The sequence below is a fragment of the Nothobranchius furzeri genome, chromosome 3, assembly GCF_043380555.1.
Source record: "Nothobranchius furzeri strain GRZ-AD chromosome 3, NfurGRZ-RIMD1, whole genome shotgun sequence".
NCBI classification, from domain to species: domain Eukaryota; kingdom Metazoa; phylum Chordata; class Actinopteri; order Cyprinodontiformes; family Nothobranchiidae; genus Nothobranchius; species Nothobranchius furzeri.
This window is the reverse complement of record NC_091743.1, coordinates 81,842,511-81,867,283: the sequence shown is the minus strand read 5'-3', so window position 1 is coordinate 81,867,283 and position 24,773 is coordinate 81,842,511. Positions and strand designations below refer to the sequence as shown.

General features: G+C 43.4%; 2 protein-coding genes across 13 annotated transcripts in view; both read right to left on the bottom strand.

Moving 5' to 3' along the window:
- lrrfip1b (leucine rich repeat (in FLII) interacting protein 1b) overlaps nucleotides 1–5,454 on the bottom strand; it is a 28,759-nt gene extending 23,305 nt beyond the window's left edge. For 3 of the 9 annotated variants that reach the window (XM_054735423.2, XM_054735424.2, XM_015957875.3), the window contains exons 1-2: nucleotides 4,641–5,454; nucleotides 1,570–1,650 (exon numbers count right to left, since the gene is read on the bottom strand). In XM_054735423.2, coding sequence (XP_054591398.2) covers nucleotides 1,570–1,650; nucleotides 4,641–4,730 — 171 coding nt within the window. In that variant the 5' untranslated portion in view covers nucleotides 4,731–5,454. Of the gene's footprint in view, nucleotides 1–217; nucleotides 1,545–1,569; nucleotides 1,651–4,640 lie in introns of those variants that run through there. The other 6 variants (XM_015957873.3, XM_054735419.2, XM_015957872.3 and 3 more) reach the window with 6 other exon arrangements.
- Nucleotides 5,455–5,571: 117 nt separating this feature from the next.
- mlpha (melanophilin a) lies at nucleotides 5,572–24,621 on the bottom strand. 4 transcript variants are annotated; one of them, XM_054735425.2, is made up of 18 exons: nucleotides 18,497–24,621; nucleotides 17,219–17,279; nucleotides 16,911–17,104; nucleotides 16,552–16,658; nucleotides 15,232–15,345; nucleotides 13,782–14,003; nucleotides 11,654–11,766; nucleotides 11,524–11,568; nucleotides 11,262–11,320; nucleotides 11,104–11,193; nucleotides 10,847–10,955; nucleotides 10,383–10,579; nucleotides 9,892–9,972; nucleotides 9,570–9,803; nucleotides 6,383–6,544; nucleotides 6,258–6,305; nucleotides 6,102–6,147; nucleotides 5,572–5,949 (listed from the first exon to the last, which is right to left on the bottom strand). In XM_054735425.2, the coding sequence occupies exons 3-18, from the start codon at nucleotides 16,959–16,961 to the stop codon at nucleotides 5,909–5,911; spliced, it is 1,719 nt and encodes a 572-aa protein (XP_054591400.2). In that variant the 5' UTR covers nucleotides 16,962–17,104; nucleotides 17,219–17,279; nucleotides 18,497–24,621; the 3' UTR covers nucleotides 5,572–5,908. The 4 variants fall into 4 exon arrangements, with proteins under 4 accessions (XP_054591400.2, XP_070405697.1, XP_070405696.1 ...); XM_070549596.1 differs by having other exon boundaries at nucleotides 10,847–10,952; XM_070549595.1 differs by having other exon boundaries at nucleotides 15,232–15,342.
- Nucleotides 24,622–24,773: the final 152 nt, after the last annotated feature.

Sequence of the window (24,773 nt, the reverse complement as noted above, 5' to 3'; positions counted from 1 at the left end):
TAAAAGCACCTCAGAGCAGATCAATCAGCCAGGAGCTGGTCCTGACCCAGTTCACTGTCGGTTTTCAGCCCCCCCCCCCCCCCACCCCCCACCCCCACCCCCCCGACAAAACCAGACGGATCTGTTTGGTTCTAATCCAGACTCGGCACCACCAGAATACCGAGAGGCTAACTGATCAGCTGACGGATCATTTTTTGTTATTATTGTTTAAACTCACCTGAGCTGCAGACACTCATCCCCTCCTACGACAGATCAGTCAGTCTGAACTTTGACCTGCTGTCTCATGACCCCATCAGCTGACCAGACTACTTCCTGTTTCCTTCACATCCAGCTGCAGTTTAAATGCTTCAGAGATCGGTGTTTACCGTAGACAACAAGGTGACCTCCAAAGACTAACATTTTATTCTGAAACTTCTCTGATCACTTCCTGACATGGATTGGTGCCCTCATTCCCTCCTTGTCTTTCAAAGAGACTAGTTACCAACCCTAAAGACTAGTTATTAGCACTAGAGACTAGTCACCAACAGTGGTTATTAGCACTAGAGACTAGTTATTAGCACTAGAGACTAGTTACCAACCCTAAAGACTAGTTATTAGCACTAGAGACTAGTTACCAACAGTGGTTGTTAGCACTAGAGACTAGTTATTAGCACTAGAGACTAGTTACCAACACTAGTTATTAGCACTAGAGACTGGCTACCAACCCTAAAGACTAGTTATTAGCACTAGAGACTAGTTACCAACCCTAAAGACTAGTTATTAGCACTAGAGACTAGTTACCAACAGTGGTTGTTAGCACTAGAGACTAGTTATTAGCACTAGAGACTAGTTACCAACACTAGTTATTAGCACTAGAGACTGGCTACCAACCCTAAAGACTAGTTATTAGCACCAGAGACTAGTTACCAACAGTGGTTATTAGCACTAGAGACTAGTTATTAGCACTAGAGACAAGTTACCAACACTAGTTATTAGCACTAGAGACTAGTTACTAACAGTGGTTGTTAGCACTAGAGACTAGTTATTAGCACTAGAGACTAGTTACCAACACTAGTTATTAGCACTAGAGACTGGCTACCAACCCTAAAGACTAGTTATTAGCACTAGAGACTAGTTACCAACAGTGGTTATTAGCACTAGAGACTAGTTATTAGCACTAGAGACTAGTTACCAACACTAGTTATTAGCACTAGAGACAAGTTACCAACTCTAGAGACTAGTCAACAGCCCAGGAGGCAAGCTAGAGCTCAGTTTGAAAAAAAGGCTTTTTCTAATTCAGCTCCACTAACCAGTTAGATCGATTTGAGTCGTTTCTAATTTTAAATGCCTGAATAAATCACCTGATCTGATCGCCACTTAGTTTCTGGTGATTTTATTATCTTCAGGTTACCTTTATTGTGTTTTGTTTTGTTTTAGGACGAACTCATTTTAAACTGTCCCGTTATGACAAGACCCTCTACCTCTATATTTTAACTGTATTTCTGCGTAAACAGGTCTCTGTTAGGCATCACGTGTCTCACTGACATTTTACCTAATGACTAAATAAAAACCCAAATTCCATCCACTAACCTGTAGTCTCTCTAGCTCCTTCATCCGGAACTCCCGGGCCTCTGCTCGTGCCACCCGTTTTGCCGCCAGTCGAGCCTCTGCCTGGGAACACACAGGTGAGCCATATTTCAAATCAAATCAAACTTTATTTATATAGCACTTTTCATGCAAAGCAAGACACAAAGTGCTTAACAAATTAAAATGACCCATATAACCCATATTCCCTCCCTTTCCCACACTTAAAACAATTATGACAGTTTCACCCCCCAATCCACAAACCATTCCCAGGAACACACACACACACACACACACACACACACACACACACACACACACACACACACACACACACTCGTACACATAACACATTAAAAGACCACAGTAAACATTAGGCTGAGCTCAAATTGGACAGGCAATGAAGACACGCCATCAAGGGAGCCATCTGCCTCGACAGTAGCAGATCCATGGCAGCAGCCAAGACACCAATCCAGGGGGCCCTGGGAGGGAGGGTGGCAACCCCCACCACTACCTGGGCACTACCCAAGGAGCGCCCCAGCTGCCGCCACCGACCACCAGTCCCGAGGCAGAGGGCTCTACAGAGGAAACACTGGAAGGATTAAAATATGTGACATGTAAAATCGCAAGAGCTAATACGGATAGTAAAATATCCAATAAAATGTGATTATCGAAATAAAACAACATAAATGTGTAACACAACAGTAATTAAAATAAATAAATAAGTAAAACAAGCAATGCAATAAATAGTAATCAGTTAAAAGCTAAAGCCTTCAGCTGGTCCAGACCAGATTACTATACTAAATTAGTCCAGGTCGGATTACTATACTAGACTAGTCCAGACAAGATTACTATACTAAATTAGTCCAGGTCGGATTACTATACTAGACTAGTCCAGACCGTATTACTATACTATACTAGTCCAGACCCCATTACTATACTAAACTAGTCCAGACAAGATTACTATACTAGACTAGTCCAGACCGTATTACTATACTAGACTAGTCCAGACCCCATTACTATACTAAACTAGTCCAGGCTGGAATACTAGAGAGGTCTAGGCCACTGAATTAGACTGGACCAGGGTGGACTAGACCAGATTGAGCCACCCAAACTACCTGTCAGTAAGAGGCCCAATCCTTGATCTTTGACCCTAATCTATGACAGAGTTCAAACCCTAACCAGGGGGTGTGGTCTATGATCCTACCCAACAATGGTCTTTGTCCCTGACTCAGGACAGTGATCATTGATGCTAATCTGGGACAGAGACGGAGACATTTCACCGAAGATCTTTAGCCCTAAACCAGAACAGTGAAGTTTGACTTCCATCTGAGACTGTGACCTTTGACCCTAGCTTGGGACAATTTCCATGTTAGCTGCAGCAGATGTACTGCTGATTAATAACTATCATTTATCTGACTGAAAAGTTGGCCAAAAGTGGAACAATAACTATGTAACGGGGTAATTATGTATGCATTTGGGTGCTTTAAAGCTTGATATACTACCCTACACTTTGACCAATATTTTGTGAATTTCAATATAAATAAGGAAATCCAGTCTGATTGGTCATTGAATGTTTAACCAGAAGATTTAGAATTCTTTGTTTATTCAGGGATTGTCAGACACTTCATATTAATTCAAGAAGAGAGTCAAGTTTATAAAAAGCAAAAAATTTATTTTCTAAACAATTAAAACATGACAACTAGGACACTTTATGTGATGAATGGATCTGAGTGGATGGAATGTGAGGCGTGATGATGTGATGTTATCAGAACCTCTCGTATCTGAAGAAACTGAGTTCTGAGTGGGAGTGAATTTGGTCTGCTATAAACTAAAAAAGTTGGTTCTTATCAAAAACACATTAGACGCAATCTGTCGAGTCTACGTACCCTGATAGAAGACCCCCGTGGTAGATCTGGAATGTTGAGGTCTGGGGACCCCAGAGGCACCGAAGTCGGTAGAAGCAACCTCAGTGCCGACTAGACCGGTCTCGAGTTGTCTTCAGGTCACGACAGTTTGTTATTTGCGTCTTAGAAATAACTCTTAAGGAGTTGAAGCTGGTTCAGCTTTATTCTGAAGGAACCATTTGATGTCAGCTGTAGATTGCAACAGGCTTTTGACAGCTTGTCAAAAGATGCTCTGGGTCAAAGAGGTTTTGCTTCGGATGGCCGGTCCGAAACTTTCTCAAGAACTCACAAGAACTAGAACTGACTCGCGGTGAAGTGAGTCCTGTTTTAATAATCATCATATTTTGATTTACTAACAAATCAGAATTTGACATGTAGAAGGGTTTTTACCGACAAACCTCAGAAAACACGCCTCGCGTCAGATACAGGAGTTCTGATTGATGGAACAGAAAGCAATGTGTCAGGATATTAGCTTAACCTCGTGTCTGAGTGTGTAAGCTGTCAGAGATAGTGATTCACTTGTTAAATCTAAACTTACTGATCATAACATAATAATATTCATTTCAACCACAGTAATTTAAGCACAGATTAATCAAAACATTGCTATTATCCTTCAACCATATTGTTCATTATATGATTTAACTTAGTAAGTTCATCCGTCTTGTGCTGTGAATGAAACCAGTCTTAGATAAGAGTGAGCTTGGAGGGACCTTGAAGCAACAGTATCTTCTTGCAGATTAAGGCACCAGTTAAGACTTATGTCTCCAAAATGACCCGATACTGAAGAGATGACCTGTAAAACAGACCATTTCCGGAGGCTATAACACCTAATTGTACAAATAATAACGATTGCCCATTAATAACTATAAATCTGAACTATTGGTGAAACGATTATTAACTGTATTGGTCAGCTGATTGAAATCTATCAGCTAATTAATTACAAACTAACATATTAATAATGATCAGTCAATTAATATTATCAATCATCTATTTCATTAATGACCAACTGATAATTTATCAGTTGGTTATAAATCAGTTGGTTTATCAGTGATGAATAACTATCAATTGATGAAAAAAAAACAGCTAATTAATGACTGTATCAGCAGATTGATCATTTGATTGGTTTATTTAAAACGTGATCAGCTGTACTGCTAGCCTTGAGCTTTTTACCTCTCGCGCTATCTGGCTTAGCGCATCCTCCTGCCCGGTCAGCTTCTCCCGGTTCGGGATCCTCTTCCGGCCCGGTCCCTGGGTGCTCATGGTGTTTAGGGGATTCAGCTGCAGCCGAATTGTGCTCCAACCATAGACTGTACATATCCAACAAGTTCTGGACTCGCAGTTCCGAAGCTCCAGCTCCAGTCACATTAATCTCAGAATCTTTCTGTTCCGATCCGGATGTTTCTACGGCGCGTTGGTTCGGTCACCATGTTTCTGTGCCGAATTCTACCGAATCCGTCACATTCAGGTTTGCTGAAGACTGAATGACCGAGAACGGTGTTCGGTCCAGTGGGACTGCCGACCACCCAGAACGAGAACCCAGGTATGAGACTCGAGGCTCTAGCGCGGCTCGGAGCTCAGAGGTAACCCAGAAGCTGAAGACTGCAGCACGAATCACCTGGTTCGCATCGGTCCGAGCGGAGACCCGGTGTCCCCGGTGCTATCAGTTCGGATCGGTCCGGTACCGCGAAACGAGACGGACCAGGACAGGTGAGCCGTGCAGGTGCTCCGCTGCCGCACCGCTAGAGCAGCCTGAAAACCATAGACTGTACATACTGAAAACACACACCTTCAAAATAAAGTACTGTTTTCAAAATAAAAGTCCCGAAAACCTGAATTCGGCAACATGAAGTGATAAAAAATAAAAGTCTTGAGATGAGAAACACGGGCTTCAAAATGATAGTAATTTCAATACACTGATGAAATTTACCACAAAACAGTAAAAAGTCAACAAACCCTGTTGGTGAGAATAAGATAAACGAGTAAACCTCTCTTCTGTTTCTGGTATTTTATCTCTTCCATCAGTAACATGGAGGGATGATCTGTTTGTTGAGCAGAAAGTCAAACAGCTCATCAATGTTGATCAGAAATCAATAAACCATACTCCAGAGGATCAATGAGGTTTAATCAATAAATCAGCAGGACAATCAGAAAAGAACACAATCCGATTTATACATCAATGAATAGCTTAGATTAGGTATTTGTGTAATTTTAATGTGTTTTAGTTTGACATGTTTACTTAATCTTACTTGTGTTTTATGTGTGTTTAATCAACATGTTTATTTTTTATTTTTCATTAAAAAAACATCAATTTATTTATTTATTTTCCTTATTAAAATTTTTGTTTGACGATTTTACTCCCATTTCTCCTGATTGTGGTGTGATGAGGAGGAGGGGCAGGAGGCAGGGGAAGAGGAGCTCAGAGAAGGACCCGTTCTGTATCAGAACATGTTGTTAGATCTCCATGAAGCTCCATTAGATTCTGTCAACAAGAAGAAAACAAACTTAATAAAACAAAAAAAATGTATAAATGAAGGTCAAAGTTCACGCAGCTTTTTTATTCTAATTTAAACAAAAACTAAACAGCTTAACACAGGTCATGGTTCTGGTTTAAGGTCCAAACGTGTTTCTTACTGGAGAAGTCTGAAGTGGCCTTCTTCTTCTGATGAGATCCAGAAACCTGCAGAAGTTCACAAAACCATTTAATCCCAACAGTTCTGGGACTATTTGATGTGACCTTAGCTGACCCCTGACCCTCAGGTCAGGGATCTGCTGGAGCTCGACTCTGACCTTTTTCTTGGAGCTTAGAGCAGCGATTTTATTCTCGATGTCCGAAACCTGAAGAGGAAACAAATTCTTGATGAGTCATCAAAGGAGGTCAACATTCAGTTGGTCCCCGAATAGGCCCCGCCCACCTCGCTCTCAGCACCCTGTACTCGGGCTGCGGTCAGCGCCATCACATCCTCCAGCTCCGACAAATCAGAGTCCGTCGTCCCTCCAAAACGGTTCTTGGCGCTGTGCTCTAGTCGCTGAAGCTTCTTTTCCAGATCGTACGACTGACCGGCGGTGATGTACACCTGCACAGGTAACACAGCACACACACCTGGGTCACCTGAGGGGACGGTGATTGGATGAAATTTACAGGACTAAAGGTCAGGGGAACACACCGGATCTCAGCTGGTTTCTGGACCTCAGCCGGTCTCAAGTCTGGGTTCAAATTTAGTTTTGTTTAGGAGAATCTCAGCAGTTACAGAAAATTAGACCTCTAATCCTAATCTCAGTCCACTAATTGTTACCTCATTGTCAGACAGACAACCTCAGTTTGGTCTCTACAAACGTTTGGTATCCAGCAGAGTTCCCAGTGGACTCTGAGTCATCTGAGCCCAAACCTTCAGAGCTCCACCATAGTGCTGATTGTGCCGCAGTGCATTATGGGTGAACATATCCACTTTGGGGCCTTGCTCCAGAACATCTGTGGTGGTTAACTCGGATGAAACTTCACCAGCCTAGACTGAGCAGCCAATACGTTTAACCTTTGACCTGCTAGAGCCTGAGAGGATGAGATGGAGCTCCTGGTTTGTGAGATCTGCTGTTGGTGAAACGTGAGTTAGGTGGTGGTCGCTCAGAGATGTAGAGCAGTGGCTCCCAAACTTATTTAGCCGCGCACCCCTTTCTATGTCCCGACCCCCCCCCCCCCCCCCCCCCCCCGCCCCCACATCGGGGCATCTCTCTTTCTCTTTCTCTCTCTCTCTCTCTCTCTCTCTCTCTCTCTCTCTCTCTCTCTCTCTCTCTCTCTCTCTCTCTCTCTCTCTCTCTCTCTCTCTCTATATATATATATATATATATATATATATATATATCAGATGTCAAGCTAAACAGACAGGGTTAAAAAAAATTCCCCATCACTTTCATTTTTTAAGTAGTAATTAATAAACATTCGATACCATTACAAATTCCTTTGATTTAATATTAAATAAATATTTAGAGTGCCCAGGTAGCACATCAATAATGCAATTTAACGGTTTTCTTAAAGTAGGAACGTTTAACCTGTGCGGCCAGAGCGCTCTCCTTCCTTCTGCTCTGCGTAAACCTGAACTGATCACCTACTTGTGCGTAATCAAATGTCTATAGGGGACAAGATATATCCATGATGTTCACTTTTACCTCAGACCGACTTATTGCTGTTTTATGGTGTGGCTGAATCTGCGATCCGCTGCCACGCAGACTGGAATAACAAATGCTGCAGTAACATGAGATGTGGTCAGGTTCATGAGGAGTCACTGGCTGGAGCGGACCCGACTCATCCCAGAAGCTAATATCTTAATTTGACCTTGAATGAAAAATAACCTCTTAAAAGTTTTTATCACGGTGGAGGCAGCGTTCATTTCTGCCTTCAGTCTGACGGTGCGCCGGAGTTAAAGCAGCGTGCGCGCTCATTGAATCTGGGTGTGTGCGCGCGCATGCGCGCGCGGCACAGCCGCTCTAGTCACCGCGTCTCGTTATTGGCGCTATTTAAACTTCTGCCCAGCCCAGATGTGCTCACATGTGCACCCGTGAGCCGTGGTTCTGCTGGAACGTGTCTGACCTCTGACAGACGCACTCTGAACTTCAGATCTTCAGCGCGCTGTTAATAGCCTGAATGGGAATCATTTCTTGTTATTTAGTTACATCCACAATGTTCTGTGTGTGAGGTTTACAATGTCAGAACACCTGCATGAGACAGGGTGTTGATTACAATCTGCCAGAATGACTCACCTTCAGATTTCTCCAACACCGTTAAAAATGATCAAATACGGAACATATCGGCGTGCGCAGGCCAGAGTGCTGAAGCTCGACGCATTGTTATTATGAAGCTAGGGCACATGCGGAGGACACGCGCGCGCGCAAAAATATACTTGTTTTCAATTACATTTATTGTGCCCACTTACTTTTTCTTTGGTCCACCCACAAATGAGTTTCTATAATAATGGTGACACATGACAGACTTCTCTGAGCTCCGCAGCCATTACACTTTTCACCTCGCGCACCCCCTAGCGGCAGCTCGCGCACCCCCGGGGGTGCGCGCACCACACTTTGGGAATCCCTGATGTAGAGGATGAACCACATCTAAGAGTCTTCATGTGTTCTCTCTCTTTCTCTCTCTCTCTCTCTCACACACACACACACACACACTGAAACTCTCTGAGGTCTGTGATTGGACCCAAACTGGACCCGGTATGTTTCCCAGCCCACAGCTCGGTTAGACTGGACACACAGCAGTCAGAGGAGGGTTGAAGCCAGTCCAGACACCGGGTCATGCTTTAGACGAGCTAGGGTCGGCTGTGCTTGGGGTGGGGGGAGGTGAAGGAGCACAGTTCATGTTGGAAGCTTACATTTTCCTCAAGTTCCCTGAAAGCATCATCGGCCTGCTTTACGTCAGAACCGACTAAGAGGGAGCTGTCGGTCGGCTCTGAGAGGCCGTACTCGACCATAGCGCTTTCTGTGGCGTTAATGGTTCTCAGGACCTCAGTGGTGAGGTCACAGAGGGCGGCAGCGGTGGATCTCTGAAAGCCATGTAGAGGGACAGATGTTAGCAGCTGGAAAACAACATCCTGCAGCAGCTACCAGACTGGACACCAACCAGGTCCTGAATCCTGATGCACCTGGTCTCAGAAGGACCTGTGTGGTCCAGACAGGCAGCTGCAGTACATTAAGACAACCTGACAGGTGTGGACCCTAACCCTAGGACAGGTGGTGGTCTATTAGTGAGGAGACTGTCTGAGTCCACCTCAGGACCTCTCAGGTCTTTGGTTTTTGTCACACCCAGGGAGATCTTTCCTCTGAAGGAACTGAGTTCAGATTTGGATCAGGTGTCTGGTTCTGGGTGGAGGTCATTGTCAAACCCAGCGGGGTTGAAGCTGAGCCATGCTGAGGTTTCACAAACAGGAACCTGGATGTTCTCGAGCCTTTTATCTAAAACTCTCTTGTTCTCCTCCTCCATGCAGGACCTGCGGCTCTGCTCGTGCACCAGACCAGTGGACAAGGAGGTGGATTATTCAGATTCCTGTTTGCTGTCAGTCTCTCCAGGAAATATAAACTGGCACCTCTGAGCAGCCATCCTACCTTCTGAGCCTCTGTGGGCATCTCATCACTGGACGAGCTCAGCTCTTTGTCCTTTAGAGCATCCCGAGGGCCCGCGGGCCCACTCATGATTCCAGGTAGTCCTTTACTAGCAGGGAAGGTCTTCTTCGTGGCCTCATCATCTGACGACAGGCCTTTATCACTCAGGTTCCCTGCCAGCTCACTTAGTTTCCTCCTCAGCTTCTCCTCCTCATTCTGACCCGACGGAGTTGAAGCCTGCAGAGGGACACAGGACATAAACGAGTAGTGTTCAGGAATCAGACTCAGATCCTGATGTCGGTCTGGTGTTTGTGGACCGTCTCACCTCATCAGCTGGTGACATCTTCTCCTCCAGACGGCTCAGCAGACTCTCGATGGCTGACATTCGTTTGTTCAGTTCGTTTATCTGAGATTACAAGTCCATGTCACTTTTATGACAGAAAGTTCTGGCTCATCCAGACTCTCAAAACGACTTTATGTTCCTGATGTTTTCCCATTTTTGATTCGGAAACTGGTTTTCAGTTAAAACCAAAGTTAGTGGCTGGTCTGGAAATGATTAGTTTCTAGTTTGGACCGATTTGTGTCGTGGAGTTTAGTGTTTTCTGTAAATGCAACACCGATGTTTTATCACAAGCTGAAGCGCGTTCCGTCATGAGGAGCTGCTAACGCTAACAGTTAGCTTCTGCTAGCGGAGCAAACTCAGAGTTAGCCAGGGGGACTTAGCTTGACCCTGATCCTAATCCTGCAGAAGGGTTAAACAGGTGAGGATAACCCCCAGGTGTGTGAAGCGAGTGCGCTGATTGGTTGTACTCTTACAGGCGGAGCTTGGCCCAGGTTCTCCTGAGAAGAGGCTCTACTGTTTCTGCGGCGGTGGGGGGGCTGCTGCTGGTACATGGGAGGGTATCTACAGTACTCCTCCTCATCAGACGTGTCAACATACTGCTGCCGAGCCACAGAAGAGCTGATCTTAGACAAAGAGCGTGTCCGGACCATCCGATTCTCTGCATAGTCATCTGATGACAGAAAACAGGTTGAGTCAGACGGTCTGTGTACACAAACATAAGAGCTGAGAGGTAACGATGATTCTGAAACTGAGAAGACGAGGTCAGGGATCAGAGACTCTGTGTGAGCGGTTACAAACTCCTCCCAGGTAAAACATCCAGACTCACAATGTTCCTTATTGGCTCCAGGCTTTATATGATTGAAAAATTTCCAGACTTATAATCATTGTGTGTGTGCATGCATGTGTGTGTGCGTGCATGCGTGTGTGTGTGTGTGACCTGGCCTCATGGCATAACGGTCCAGACTCTTCCTGCGGTTAGCTCGGTGGTTGTGGAGGTCGTAATCCGCATCGTTCCTGTAGCCGCGCTCCTCCTGCATCTGCATCTGCTGTTCAACGCCGTCATCAAAGACGTCACAGAAAACATCGATTAAAACAATGCTGAACTGAGCGTTTTTAGCTTTAGATGTAACAACTGTGGGGACATGCCACAGTGGAAATGTTAGCACTGGTTTGTGTTGCCAGCGTGGGATTGACCTGCACAGACGGGCGGCGGGAGTGAGGAAGATAATCCTCTGAATCGAAGTCCATGGGATGAACTGACAGCAGCCGCTTGTTCTTCCTCATCTGAGTGTGAAACTCTAATTTATTCATGTGTTCATTCTCAACATTGTCATCTTTGTGTTCTCAGCTACCATCTTGTAGCGCTGAGCCTCGGTTTCTGCAGGATCGTCCTCGTTACCGTTGTACATGTCTGAAACAAATCAGTGTTCAGCAGGACTGGGTTATGGTTCATCCTGTGTAAACCAAGGACATCAGCTGCCTGGTCAGCCATGCTAATGCTTTAGAGTGCTTTATGCTAATTAATGAGCAACAAGCTGGAGCTTTAAAAGATTGCGATTCTTTCATCGACCAGATTAACTTCATAATGATCGGAGTGTTTGTTGTGCGACTCACGGCTGCGGACGTCTGGCATGCTCTGAGTGTCGTCATCACGACCGCCTGATGAACAAACACCGTTAGAGGAACAGGCTTATTGTGGAGCCACAATAGGAATTACAGTTTAACAACGAGTGTTATGATTCACCATCGCCGTTTAGACGCTTGTACAGTGACCTCATCACCTTGGCACTGCCGAAACGCTTAAAACGGTTCCTCACGTTGTCATGGTACCAGCCGACGGTCCCGACCTTCAGGACTCTGAGGATAAAAAATAAAAAAACCAGAACGTACTAATACACAAACTCCACACCGAACATAAATGACTCCCAAGCTGGGCTCTTGATGGAAAACACACAGAGGTATCCTCAGAGCTCAAAACAGAACTCAGGTGCTTCCTGGTTCCACTGATCATCCTTGAGATGTTTCTGCAGCTTAACCGGAGTCCACATGTGGTAAGTTTGGTCAAAGATTTGGAAAGGCACACGCCTGTCTAAGACTGTGCATGTCAGAGCACAAACCCATGAAGTCAAAGGAATTGTGCACAGTCATCGGAGACCTGGGATTTCAGAAATGTTTCTGCTGCTTTTAAGTTTCCAATGAGCACAATAGTCTTCATCATCTGTGAGAAGAAGTTCCAAACCAGGACTCTTCCTAGTGCTGGCTGGCCATAAAATCTGAGCTATTTGAGAAGAAGGGCCTTAGTCAAGGAGGTGACCAAGAACCCAACGGTCACTCTGTCAGAGCTCCAGTGTAAATTTAGTTTGTTATTTAAAATGTTATTTCAAAATGTAGTTTTTTGTTTGTTTGTTTAATTCACCTGTTGCTGTGTTCACAAAAAGACTATGGAGATAAACCCTTTTTGAAATGGCGAACAGCACAAACGTGTGTTTTTGTTTTATTCTGGTTATTTCTTTTAGCCTGGCCTGCCAGACTCGTCCGGTTTAATTCTGCACAGAGAGAGAGTCTGGTTACTCACAGGCAGGGAGGCACATGAGGGGCGGGACTAGGCAGCTCAAAAATAACCAATCACAAAAAAGACGGAAATGACGACTGTACCGCGTGGCGCTGTAGTTTTTTAGCTGTAGTAAAAAAAGGCGTCTGGTGACGGCGCAAACATCTTTAATTTTTGCAGAAATGCTTTTAGCGCTTCTACTTGTTGTGGTTTTAAAGACATTCCAGTCATTTAGAACAGAGGACAGAGCCGCAGCAAACTCCATTTCAGTCGCCATGTTTATGACAAACTCGGCGTTGTGGTGTGCGACGTACACTACTCAGCGCTGATCATGGACGTAATTTTCACTTTAGAAGTGGGGGGGCATGGGGGCGGGTATCTTTACAGTATGTTCTAATGGGAAACAGGCTTCAACACAAATGGTTGTTTTCTGCTTGGTCCTAGAGCTCAACCAGTGTCAATTCAATATAGCGTAATATTGTTTTTGGATGGTAAAAAGTGCAGGGGTCAAAACTTGACTTTGGAAAAAGTGAGGGGGACATGTCCCCCCTGTCCCCCCCCCCCAAAAAAAAATTACGTCCATGGTGCTGATTGGCTTGGTTAGAATTCTCAGGGGGTGGGGCTATTTAAATAGGAGCGTTGCCAGACCCTTTCTCTGTGCAGAGGAGGAGTCTGGCAGGCCAGGCTATATTTCTTTACTCATCATTTTAAATTTTTTTTATTGTGTTTTACATTTATGTCTTAAATGAATAAGATGAATTTATGGTTTGAGTGAAAGTTAATATGATTTATTTACATTGGGTTTTCCTGCGGGGGGGGGGGGCAGCCATGGCCACCCCTTGGGGGCGCCATTGCCAGCCAGAGCCCAGACCTAAATCTGGTTGAACATCTCTAGCGAGATCTTAAAGCATCTGCACCAACATTCCCCATCTAACCTGAGCTTGAGAGAAGCTGTAGAGAGGAACGAGCCACACTGCCCAAAAACGGGGGTGCTACTCGTTTGACATATTCAAAAAGACCAAAGGTGCATTAACAAATTATTGCTCAAAGGCTGACAACACTGATGTACATGTGGTCTCAGGTTTTCATATTTTAAAAATGTGCAAAATTCTCCCAAAAACATTTTTTCACGTTGTCGTTATGGAGTGTTGTGTGTTGAGGAAAAGAATGCATTTAATCTGTTTTGGAATAAAGTTGTAACATAACCAAAAAGCGATGCACTGTAAATACTTATCTAAGTCTCGGACGATGGCCTTTCCGTGTTCAGAATGGTCATGACTGAGATCTAAGCCGAGTCCCACCTGATTGCCTGAGGCCTCACCTGTTCATGCGACAGTTGTCGCAGACCCAGCCGTGCTCCTTCTTGTTGTAGCGGCTGCAGGACTTGCAGGTGTACATGTGACAGTCTAGACACTGGCGCTTGCTGTTGACCAGGAACTTGAAGGGCTGCAGGCAGCGGATGCACAGGGAGTCTGCCACATGGCTCTGAGAGCCTAGAAGCTCTCGCTTCGTGTCCTCCTTCTCTATCTGATTCTTCAGCTCTCTGCAACAGAAACAGAGTCAGTTGGCTTTCCAAGACACCAGATGAAGCGTCAGGCTCGGGAACTCTGGAAGCATGGGTAAGGTTTGATCAGGTGTCTTTGCAGCCTAGATCCGTCCTGAACGTCTGGATGGTTGTGAACCATTTGGTTTTGATTGTTTAAAAGAAATGATTGGCGTTGATGTTTATCAGCTGTTAAACTCCTGGCATCGCCACTCAGATGACAAAAACAGATTTGTTGTTTATGCAGAAATAAAATTAGATTTTCACACAGAAAATGTGATTATGACCACAGAGGAGACATTCATCCCTCATGGGTCCAGTTCTGTCTAGCGGTCTTCCTGTCTGCCCCGAGGGTTGATGGGAGCTGGAGTCCTCATCAGGGACACAGAGCTTCTTTATGATGTCAGAGCATGTGATGGTGGCGTGATCGACTGCATTAAAAACAGCTGCTTTCACGCTCACATTCCGGCCAGAATCCCAAGAACTCCTCGATTCACTCGCCCGCACACACACACCCACCCACACACACACACACACACACACACACACACACTTATGTGTTTTTACCCAACTGAAACGTTCTCATCATCTCCTGTTGTCATCTATCTGTTTAATCTGTTTTCCTCTCCACTGTCGCCACATGCTTGCTTAGTATGGGGATTAAAGTCTCTGACCCAACAGGTCAGTGACTCGACGCAATCTGTTGGGTTTCCTTACATAAGAAAATGTTGTTAGCATAATTAACTGAATTGAATAGAAAAAATCCTACAGCTGGATTTAAATTGATGAATGGTAAATGGTCTGTATTTGATACAGCGCCTTCTAGAGTCCTGGAACCCCCCAAGGCGCTTTAAAACACAATCAGTCATTCACCCATTCACACACACATTCACACACTGGTGGGGATGAGCTATGATGTAGCTACAGCTGCCCTGGGGTGCACTGACAGAGGCGAGGCTGCCGAGGACTGGCGCCACCGATCCCTCCGACCACCACCAGCAGGCAACGTGGGTTAAGTGTCTTGCCCAAGGACACAACGACAGCGACAGACTGAGCGGGGCTCGAACCTGCAACCTCCCGATTACGGGGCGAGCACTTAACTCCTGTGCCACCGTCGCCCCAATTGATTAATTAAAATGTTTAAAAAATAATGTCTGAATGAGTGAAAAGTTGATTGAATGAATTAATGAATGAATGAATTAATTAATTAACGAATGAATGAACATACGTGAGCCGTTCCTCCTCCTTCTTGCGGAGGTTAAAGTCCCGTTGGATCACCTCCCACACGTGTTTGGCCTCCTCGTCCGTCAGACGGGATAGATCCAGTTTTCTCTCCATGCTGCTGAAACAGGAACCACCAATAATCTGTAAATCAGCTGGCTGATCAGCTGACTCATGACATCATCGCTTTACCAGCGAAATGACTCGCCGTTTCTCTAAAATCAATTTAGGGAAAATTCTATGAAAGTTTACATTAATGAAATATCAAAATGAACATAATAAAGCATTTGATCTAAAACAATTATTATTAAAACAAAATAATATTAAGATTAAAACTGGAACTTCAAAAAAGAAACAATACCAATACAAATGTATGTTAATGTTAACACACACACACACACACACACACACACACACACACACACACACACACACACACACACACACGTATGTATCAATAACATGTTTTTAAGTAAAAATACAAACATTTTTCAGTAGATGTAAAACTGTCACTAGGATTTGAAAAACATAGCTGAAAGTATTTATAGGAGGAAAATATTTAATCAGAGAGACAATTTATGAATTAATATTCAGTTTTCTTAAATTATATTTATTTCAAAACATTTTTGTAAAAACAATTTTAGGAACTAACAAAAATAAATATTACTGTGAGAAGAAATTATCCTAAATATTTTAGGAGGATCAATAAAAACTTTACAAGAAAAAAAAAGAAAACTACTAATTCACATTAAAAAATTCCTATTGTTATAAAAACAAATACATTATAGTAATTATTATTATTATTATTAATATTAAAAGATAAAAAAGACAATTTTCCTTTGTCACTGAATCACCCAGAGATTAGATCTTTTTACAGTATTAATATAATTATTGTGCATAATGTCATTATTATTATCATTTAAACAATCAATGTTTTCATTATTGCAATAATTATTGTTGTCATTATTATAATTTGTATTATTGTAATATTAATAATATTTATTGTTGTTATAAATATGTAGCATGAAGCTCAGGACCAGCGCTGGCCCGGTTCATGACACAGCCACCACACCCAGCAGACTAATCCTAGCCCTCAGATTAAAACTAAAGCTGATCTCATTGTTTCACAAATGTTTTAACAACAAAAACTTAACTCTAATTTCAATGAACCTTCAAAATAAAAGCCCAAGGCATTTCAATGAGAAACTTGAGACAGAAAGTATTTTTGGACAGATTTCTGATGTCAGACATTAGAGACAAGCGGAGTCTAGTTAAATCTAGTCTTGTCTAACAAACTAGGTTGATTATTGAAGTTAAACCAACTCACCGAGTTTCTCTGGGTTGCTGCTGTTGCTGCTGACTGAAGAGAGCAGACACAAGACCAGAGGACATCAGCTGATCACATGACATGATGCTGTTATACAACGCACGAGGCTACAGGGAGAGAGAGAGAGAGACCTTTGACCTTTAAAATGGCTTTTATTAAGACAACAGTTACATTATAGCAGAAACCAAAATAAATGAACTCTAAGGAAGTCATCTCCAAAACAAATAGATCAGTCCTGAGGAAGTGTACACCAACATCCCAAGTCTCCAAACAGAAAAAAACCCATCCCCATCTAAAACCATCCCATAATAGACAAACTAGACCCGCGAACATCAAGTCACCATCATTAGAACCGTTACCTCCATCTGGGTGTTTTCCTGGTAGACCTCCATGCGGAGACTTCTGTCCATTTGCACAGCTCAGTCCGAGCTCCATCCTGCGCGGTGAACCTGCTCTTCTTGTCCAGAACACCGGTGTGTCCGATGAAGCCTTTTGACCCGTGTGCCATCCACACGTCCGAGTGTCACACAGGTAAACTCACCTGTAACACCACCTGTGGGGTTAGAGTTTGTTAGATTCAGAGGGGTACCTCTCCCTTTGTGATGGGCTGAGACACCTGCTGATCAATGTTCAGAACAGGTGTGTCTGTTCTCAAGTGTGAACCCACCTGGACAGGTGGAGAGGCTCAGTCCAGACCAGAATACGTTTTGGTTTTACCTTTTCTTCTTCTGTGGTGGCCAGTCAGAGAGGATAAAGTTAACAGTCATCACACAGGTGTGCCTCCAGGTAGCGACTTTGATAACTTTTTTTTTTCATAAACAAAGGGGCGTGGCTAGAATGTTGGCGCCGTCCCTGTCACTCACAAACAGGGTGATGGTAGTATTCCTACTTTAATATTAGTAATACATCATTAAGCTGTTGTTCAGGAAGCCATGGGATTGATTTCCACAGTACCTGCTAATCCTTAATAAACTACTAATTAGTGGTGTGCATCTCTACCTGCCTCACGATTCGATCCGATTATCTGCCTAACGATTCGATTTGAGTCTGAAATGCATCTCGATTCTTCACACAAAAATTTTCATTACTTAATAAAAGCATTAGAATAGTTTTCAATTTCTTTCTGATTTCGAAATCCCTGAAAAACAGAACATTCATCTGTTCACTATAGTGAGCAATAATTTTTAAAGTGTGCTGCCTATAATTACTTAAATAATTTAAGAAATAATGTTTTCGGTAGAGCAGCTTTAAGATAGAATATTACTGAACTTAAAAATAGTAAACAAATACTGTGTTAAGTGATTCTTTCACATCCAGGATCCCAAAACCGAATGTAGCCCAAACATCCGATTTAAATGTAACGGGTACATCTTTGATTACTGGTAATGTTGGCCCTGTATCCCTGTCCACCTTTTCTGTTTTAAATTGGCGCTAGGGCAACGCAGTGCGCATGACATTGCAACTCTGCCCCCAGAAGTAATTGTAAAACCCTCAAAACTTTATTGTCCATCTCATTATGTCACGTTGCTGCATCGATGCGGAATCATGCACGGCTGAATCGCGATGCATCTTAGAATCGATCATTTTTCCCACCTCTACTACTAATGAGTTATCAGTAACTAATAATCAGTTATCAACAACTACTCATCAGTTTGTCCCATTAACATAACTCATACAGAGATAAACCAACCAAAAAAGGTGTTTGTTATGGAGGAAATAAACCTGAACCCACAGGTTATACCTGGAGTCATCATCACCTCCTAACCACAGTAACTAGTAGGTTAGGGTTACCAGCAGCAGAAACTACTGGTTATAAGTCTTATTCTGCTATTGGTTAATCTTATCTCCTGCATCTTAATAGAATTGTTCTAATTCAGTCTGACTGGAGGGCTTCCTGCCTGGACCACCTAGGTTAGGAATAGTCTTCATTCAGAGATGAACCTACCTGGTCCGGTGAGGGTTAGTAATGTCCTTCTGCTGAAGAACTCAAGTGTACAGGTCTGAACCCAAACAGAAGTGGACTGGCAATCTGAGTCCTGGAGAATCCCATGGCCGATGGGTGTGCTTCAGGCTGGCGTCTGCACTAAGCTCCTCCCCCTGGCTCTGACGGACAGATGGAGATGTTTCAGGGCTGAATTTTCATCCCAATACGCTCCTGGACCCAACAGAAGATACCCAGACCATCACACTACCGCTACTGTTTTACTGCTTGTGAGGATTTCTCTTCCTACTTTTACACCTGAGTTCACACCTTCCAGAAAGTTCAGGTACAGTTTTGGAGATCATCTAGATGTTTTCAGCAAACACAAGTCTTTGTGTTCCTGCTGCGTACTTAACCCTAACCCGTTGCGTTTTAGCTCATTTGGGATTTGTGGCTTCAGTTGAGGTATTATTTCAGCCTTTCCAATGTTAATCAGCTGCTCCCGATTGTAAATCAGCTTGTTGCCATGGTTACGCATCATAACAAATGCTCAAAAAGTGAAAAAATAGCACTAAAAATCCTCTAAGCTTCACAGCACCAGAAACAGAAAAGTTAAATGTCAAAAAAACACAGTTTTTCTTGCGAAACTACAAGAAAAAAGTCCAAAAAAAGGCAAAACTTACATATAGTCAACAGAGCTACTCCAACATGCAGCCAGCAGCGCAGTTCTGGAACAACCCTGCTGTAACTCGTGCTAACAACGAGCTAATTAAACCATAAAGTAGTAACATCCACACTGTTGGACAAAAGGTATTATTTCTTACAAGTCCAGTAGCAACAAAGACAGGTCACCATCAGTCTGTGATTTTGTAGCCTTCAGCTTCCTCAAACCACTGTAAGAACATGCCAATGTTCACTCTGGTTTTATCTCTGCTTCGCTTCCAAAGACATTACTCTCTTACTTTTATTTCCGGGCTCTGCTACGGTGCAAACAGAAAATGCAAACTTCGTCTTTTTCTTCTTCTTGTGCTTTTTATTGATGATATGCAAACTGAAAATGCTAATCGCTAGCATTACAGCTAACAATAATAATGCAGGTAAAGAGCTCCCTCTATAAGCCACCTACCTGCTTCACAAAACTGTCAAGTGTGATGCTTGGTCTGCAGAGTGCAGAATGATGTCAAATATAAAACTTGTCGACTTTCTAACCCAACAATCTCTGAGATCATTGTTAATGATCTAGGTTAAAGAGCAACTCACCCCCAAATCAACCTTTTTTTTTTTGCTGATGAACTATATAAAGCTGGGCGGACACTGTGCGACTTTTTCACTCGTAGCACTCAGCTTCAGCTCAAACTGTACGACTTCCTCGCAGGGCAGATCTCACGAGTCATGCGCACACACTGTACGACCCAGTTCTCGGATGCGACCTGACTGCTCACACTGAACGTCTGACTCTGGTAGCAACACGTCGGACCTAAATATATGCTAAAAATAGCAGTTTTTACACAACACGTCAGACTTTTTTGTGTTGTTTTGCCTGTTGTCCTTCAGGAGTGCTGCAGGAGGACACACAGGGATTTATGGGGGCTGGATGAGGAAAACGAAATAAAAAAAGTAAATCTGTGTTTTGTGATCAGTTTAATTTGACTTTTGTGATCAGTTTAATTTGACATGAACACGATAAACACGCTTTCTTGACAATCCTTATTACTGTGTGTAAAAAAACAGTTTAGAAATAAAAACGAACAACGCGTGTTATTAGGGAAATAGCGGCTGAGCAGTGTTGATGCATGATTGCGCATGCGCCGTGAGCGGTTCTGGTACTTTTTGGGTTGCAGCCGCTCGCAGGGCCGCTTCAACCCTCACGAGGAACGAGCAAAATAGCAAACACTCCAGAAGTCCGTGCGAGCTCACGATTGCTGATCAGTAGCTGGTCACGTGGTGATAATCGCCTCTCGTAACCCCCTGTATATTACACGACGCTCAGCGCAAAACTCGCACCCATCTTGTGGATTCTCGCACGAGTGGAAAATCGGCTCAAAAAAGTGAAAAAGTCGCACAGTGTACGCCCGGCTTTAGTAGCGTTGCATTTTAGCTCATTTGGGACTTGTGGCTTCAGTTGAGGTATTATTTCAGCCTTTCCAATGTTAATCAGCCGCTCCAGATTGTAAACCAGCTTGTTGCCATGGTTACGCATCATAACAAATGCTCAAAAAGTGAAAAAATAGCACTAAAAATCCCCTAAGCTTCACAGCACCAGAAACAGAAAAGTAAAATGTCCAAGAAAACATAGTTTTTCTTGAGAAACTACAAGAAAAAATGTCCAAAAAAAGGCTAAACTTACATATAGTAAACAGAGCTACTCCAACATGCAGCCACCCAGAGCAGCGCAGGTCTGGAACAACCCTGCTGTAACTTGTGCTAACAACAAGCTAATTAAACCATAAAGTAGTAACATCCACACTGTTGGACAAAAGGTATTATTTCTTACAAGTCCAGTAGCAACAAAGACAGGTCACCATCAGTCTGTGATTTTGTAGCCTTCAGCTTCCTCAAACCACTGTAAGAACATGCCAATGTTCACTCTGGTTTTATCTCTGCTTCGCTTCCAAAGACATTACTCTCTTACTTTTATTTCCGGGCTCTGCTACGGTGCAAACAGAAAATGCAAACTTCGTCTTTTTCTTCTTCTTGTGCTTTTTATTGATGATATGCAAACTGAAAATGCTAATCGCTAGCATTACAGCTAACAATAATAATGCAGGTAAAGAGCTCCCTCTATAAGCCACCTACCTGCTTCACAAAACTGTCAAGTGTGATGCTTGGTCTGCAGAGTGCAGAATGATGTCAAATATAAAACTTGTCGACTTTCTAACCCAACAATCTCTGAGATCATTGTTAATGATCTAGGTTAAAGAGCAACTCACCCCCAAATCAACCTTTTTTTTTTTGCTGATGAACTATATAAAGCTGGGCGGACACTCTGCGACTTTTTCACTCGTAGCACTCAGCTTCAGCTCAAACTGTGACTTCCTCGCAGGGCAGATCTCACGAGTCATGCGCACACACTGTACGACCCAGTTCTCGGATGCGACCTGACTGCTCACACTGAACGTCTGACTCTGGTAGCAACACGTCGGACCTAAATATATGCTAAAAATAGCAGTTTTTACACAACACGTCAGACTTTTTTGTGTTGTTTTGCCTGTTGTCCTTCAGGAGTGCTGCAGGAGGACACACAGGGATTTATGGGGGTTGGATGAGGAAAACGAAATAAAGAAAGTAAATCTGTGTTTTGTGATCAGTTTAATTTGACTTTTGTGATCAGTTTAATTTGACATGAACACGATAAACACGCTTTCTTGACAATCCTTATTACTGTGTGTAAAAAAATGTTTAGAAATAAAAACGAACAACGCGTGTTATTGGGGAAATGGCTGAGCGGTGTTGATGCATGATTGCGCATGCGCCGTGAGCGGTTCTGGTACTTTTTGGGTTGCAGCCGCTCGCAGCGCCGCTTCAACCCTCACGAGGAACGAGCAAAATAGCAAACACTCCAGAAGTCCGTGCGAGCTCACGATTGCTGATCAGTAGCTGGTCACGTGGTGATAATCGCCTCTCGTAACCCCCTGTATATTACACGACGCTCAGCGCAAAACTCGCACCCATCTTGTGGATTCTCGCACGAGTGGAAAATCGGCTCAAAAAAGTGAAAAAGTCGCACAGTGTACGCCCGGCTTTAGTAGCGTTGCATTTTAGCTCATTTGGGACTTGTGGCTTCAGTTGAGGTATTATTTCAGCCTTTCCAATGTTAATCAGCCGCTCCAAATTGTAAACCAGCTTGTTGCCATGGTTACGCATCATAACAAATGCTCAAAAAGTGAAAAAATAGCACTAAAAATCCCCTAAGCTTCACAGCACCAGAAACAGAAAAGTAAAATGTCCAAGAAAACATAGTTTTTCTTGAGAAACTACAAGAAAAAATGTCCAAAAAAAGGCTAAACTTACATATAGTAAACAGAGCTACTCCAACATGCAGCCACCCAGAGCAGCGCAGGTCTGGAACAACCCTGCTGTAACTCGTGCTAACAACGAGCTAATTAAACCATAAAGTAGTAACATCCACACTGTTGGACAAAAGGTATTATTTCTTACAAGTCCAGTAGCAACAAAGACAGGTCACCATCAGTCTGTGATTTTGTAGCCTTCAGCTTCCTCAAACCACTGTAAGAACATGCCAATGTTCACTCTGGTTTTATCTCTGCTTCGCTTCCAAAGACATTACTCTCTTACTTTTATTTCCGGGCTCTGCTACGGTGCAAACAGAAAATGCAAACTTCGTCTTTTTCTTCTTCTTGTGCTTTTTATTGATGATATGCAAACTGAAAATGCTAATCGCTAGCATTACAGCTAACAATAATAATGCAGGTAAAGAGCTCCCTCTATAAGCCACCTACCTGCTTCACAAAACTGTCAAGTGTGATGCTTGGTCTGCAGAGTGCAGAATGATGTCAAATATAAAACTTGTCGACTTTCTAACCCAACAATCTCTGAGATCATTGTTAATGATCTAGGTTAAAGAGCAACTCACCCCCAAATCAACCTTTTTTTTTGCTGATGAACTATATAAAGCTGGACGGACACTGTGCGACTTTTTCACTCGTAGCACTCAGCTTCAGCTCAAACTGTACGACTTCCTCGCAGGGCAGATCTCACGAGTCATGTGCTCAAACTGTACGACCCAGTTCTCGGATGCGACCTGACTGCTCACACTGAACGTCTGACTCTGGTAGCAACACGTCGGACCTAAATATATGCTAAAAATAGCAGTTTTTACACAACACGTCACTTTTTTGTCTTGTTTTGCCTGTTGTCCTTCAGGAGTGCTGCAGGAGGACACACAGGGATTTATGGGGGTTGGATGAGGAAAACGAAATAAAGAAAGTAAATCTGAGTTTTGTGATCAGTTTAATTTGACATGAACACGACAAACACGCTTTCTTGACAATCCTTGTCACTGTGTGTAAAAAAACCCGCTTACAAATAAAAACGAACAACGTGTGTTATTGGGGAAGTAGCTGGTGAGCAGTGTTGATGCATGATTGCGCATGCGCCGTGAGTGGTTCTGGTACTTTTTGGGTTGCAGCCACTCGCAGCGCCGCTTCAATCCTCACGAGGAACGAGCAAAATAAACACTCCAGAAGTCCGTGCGAGCTCACGATTGCTGATCGGTAGCTGGTCACGTGGTGTTAATCGCCTCGCGTAACCCCCTGTATATTACACGACGCTCAGTGCAAAACTTGCCCCGATCTTGTGGATTCTCGCACGAGTGGAAAATCGGCTCAAAAAAGTGAAAAAGTCGCACAGTGTATGCCCGGCTTTAGTAGGGTTGCGTTTTAGCTCATTTGGGATTTGTGGCTTCAGTTGAAGTATTATTTCAGCCTTTCCAATGTTAATCAGCCGCTCCAGATTGTAAACCAGCTTGTTGCCATGGTTACGCATCATAACAAATGCTCACAAAGTGAAAAAATAGCACTAAAAATCCTCTAAGCTTCACAGCACCAGAAACAGAAAAATTAAATGTCCAAAAAAACACAGTTTTTCTTGAGAAACTGCAAGAAAAAATGTCCAAAAAAAGGCTAAACTTACATATAGTCAACAGAGCTACTCCAACATGCAGCCACCCAGAGCAGCGCAGTTCTGGAACAACCCTGCTGTAACTTGTGCTAACAAGGAACTAATTAAACCATAAAGTAGTAACATCCACACTGTTGGACAAAAGGTATTATTTATTTCTTACAAGTCCAGTAGCAACAAAGACAGGTCACCATCAGTCTGTGATTTTGTAGCCTCCTTCAGCTTCCTCAAACTACTGTAAGAACATGCCAATGTTCACTCTGGTTTTATCTCTGCTTCGCTTCCAAAGACATTTGGCTTTCAGTCTGTTTCTGATGGTGGCACCTTGACCGCTGACCCTAATTGCAGTTCTGGGGTCTTTGGTGATCTCTGGATAGTTGCACTCTTGGGGTCATTTTGGTGGGCCAGCAACTCCTAAGAAGGTTCGCCACAGTTCCGTGTTTTTGCTGTTTTTGAAGAAAGGCTCTCCCGGGGGTTCACTGGAGTCCACCAGCTGCAGAAAGGGGTTTTAGCCTTTTCTAGACTCATACACTGTTGACAAGATGGAGCTGTTATACATGACGTGCCACCTTTCACTCCCATTGTTAGTTCTATTGTGTTGGGTGTTGTTTCAGATGTCAAGTCTATTGGTGTATGATCACCAAACTCTTCTAGATATCCA

Coding starts and splice junctions, on each gene's coding strand:
- mlpha (XM_015957883.3), bottom strand. CDS start 16,961: ATGGACAGAAGTCTCCGCATGGAGGTCTACCAGGAAAACACCCAGATG. Junction 9,973..10,382: donor ACCTGGGCCAAGCTCCGCCT/GTAAGAGTACAA, acceptor TTGTAATCTCAG/ATAAACGAACTGAACAAACG. Junction 9,804..9,891: donor AGATGTCACCAGCTGATGAG/GTGAGACGGTCC, acceptor GTCCCTCTGCAG/GCTTCAACTCCGTCGGGTCA.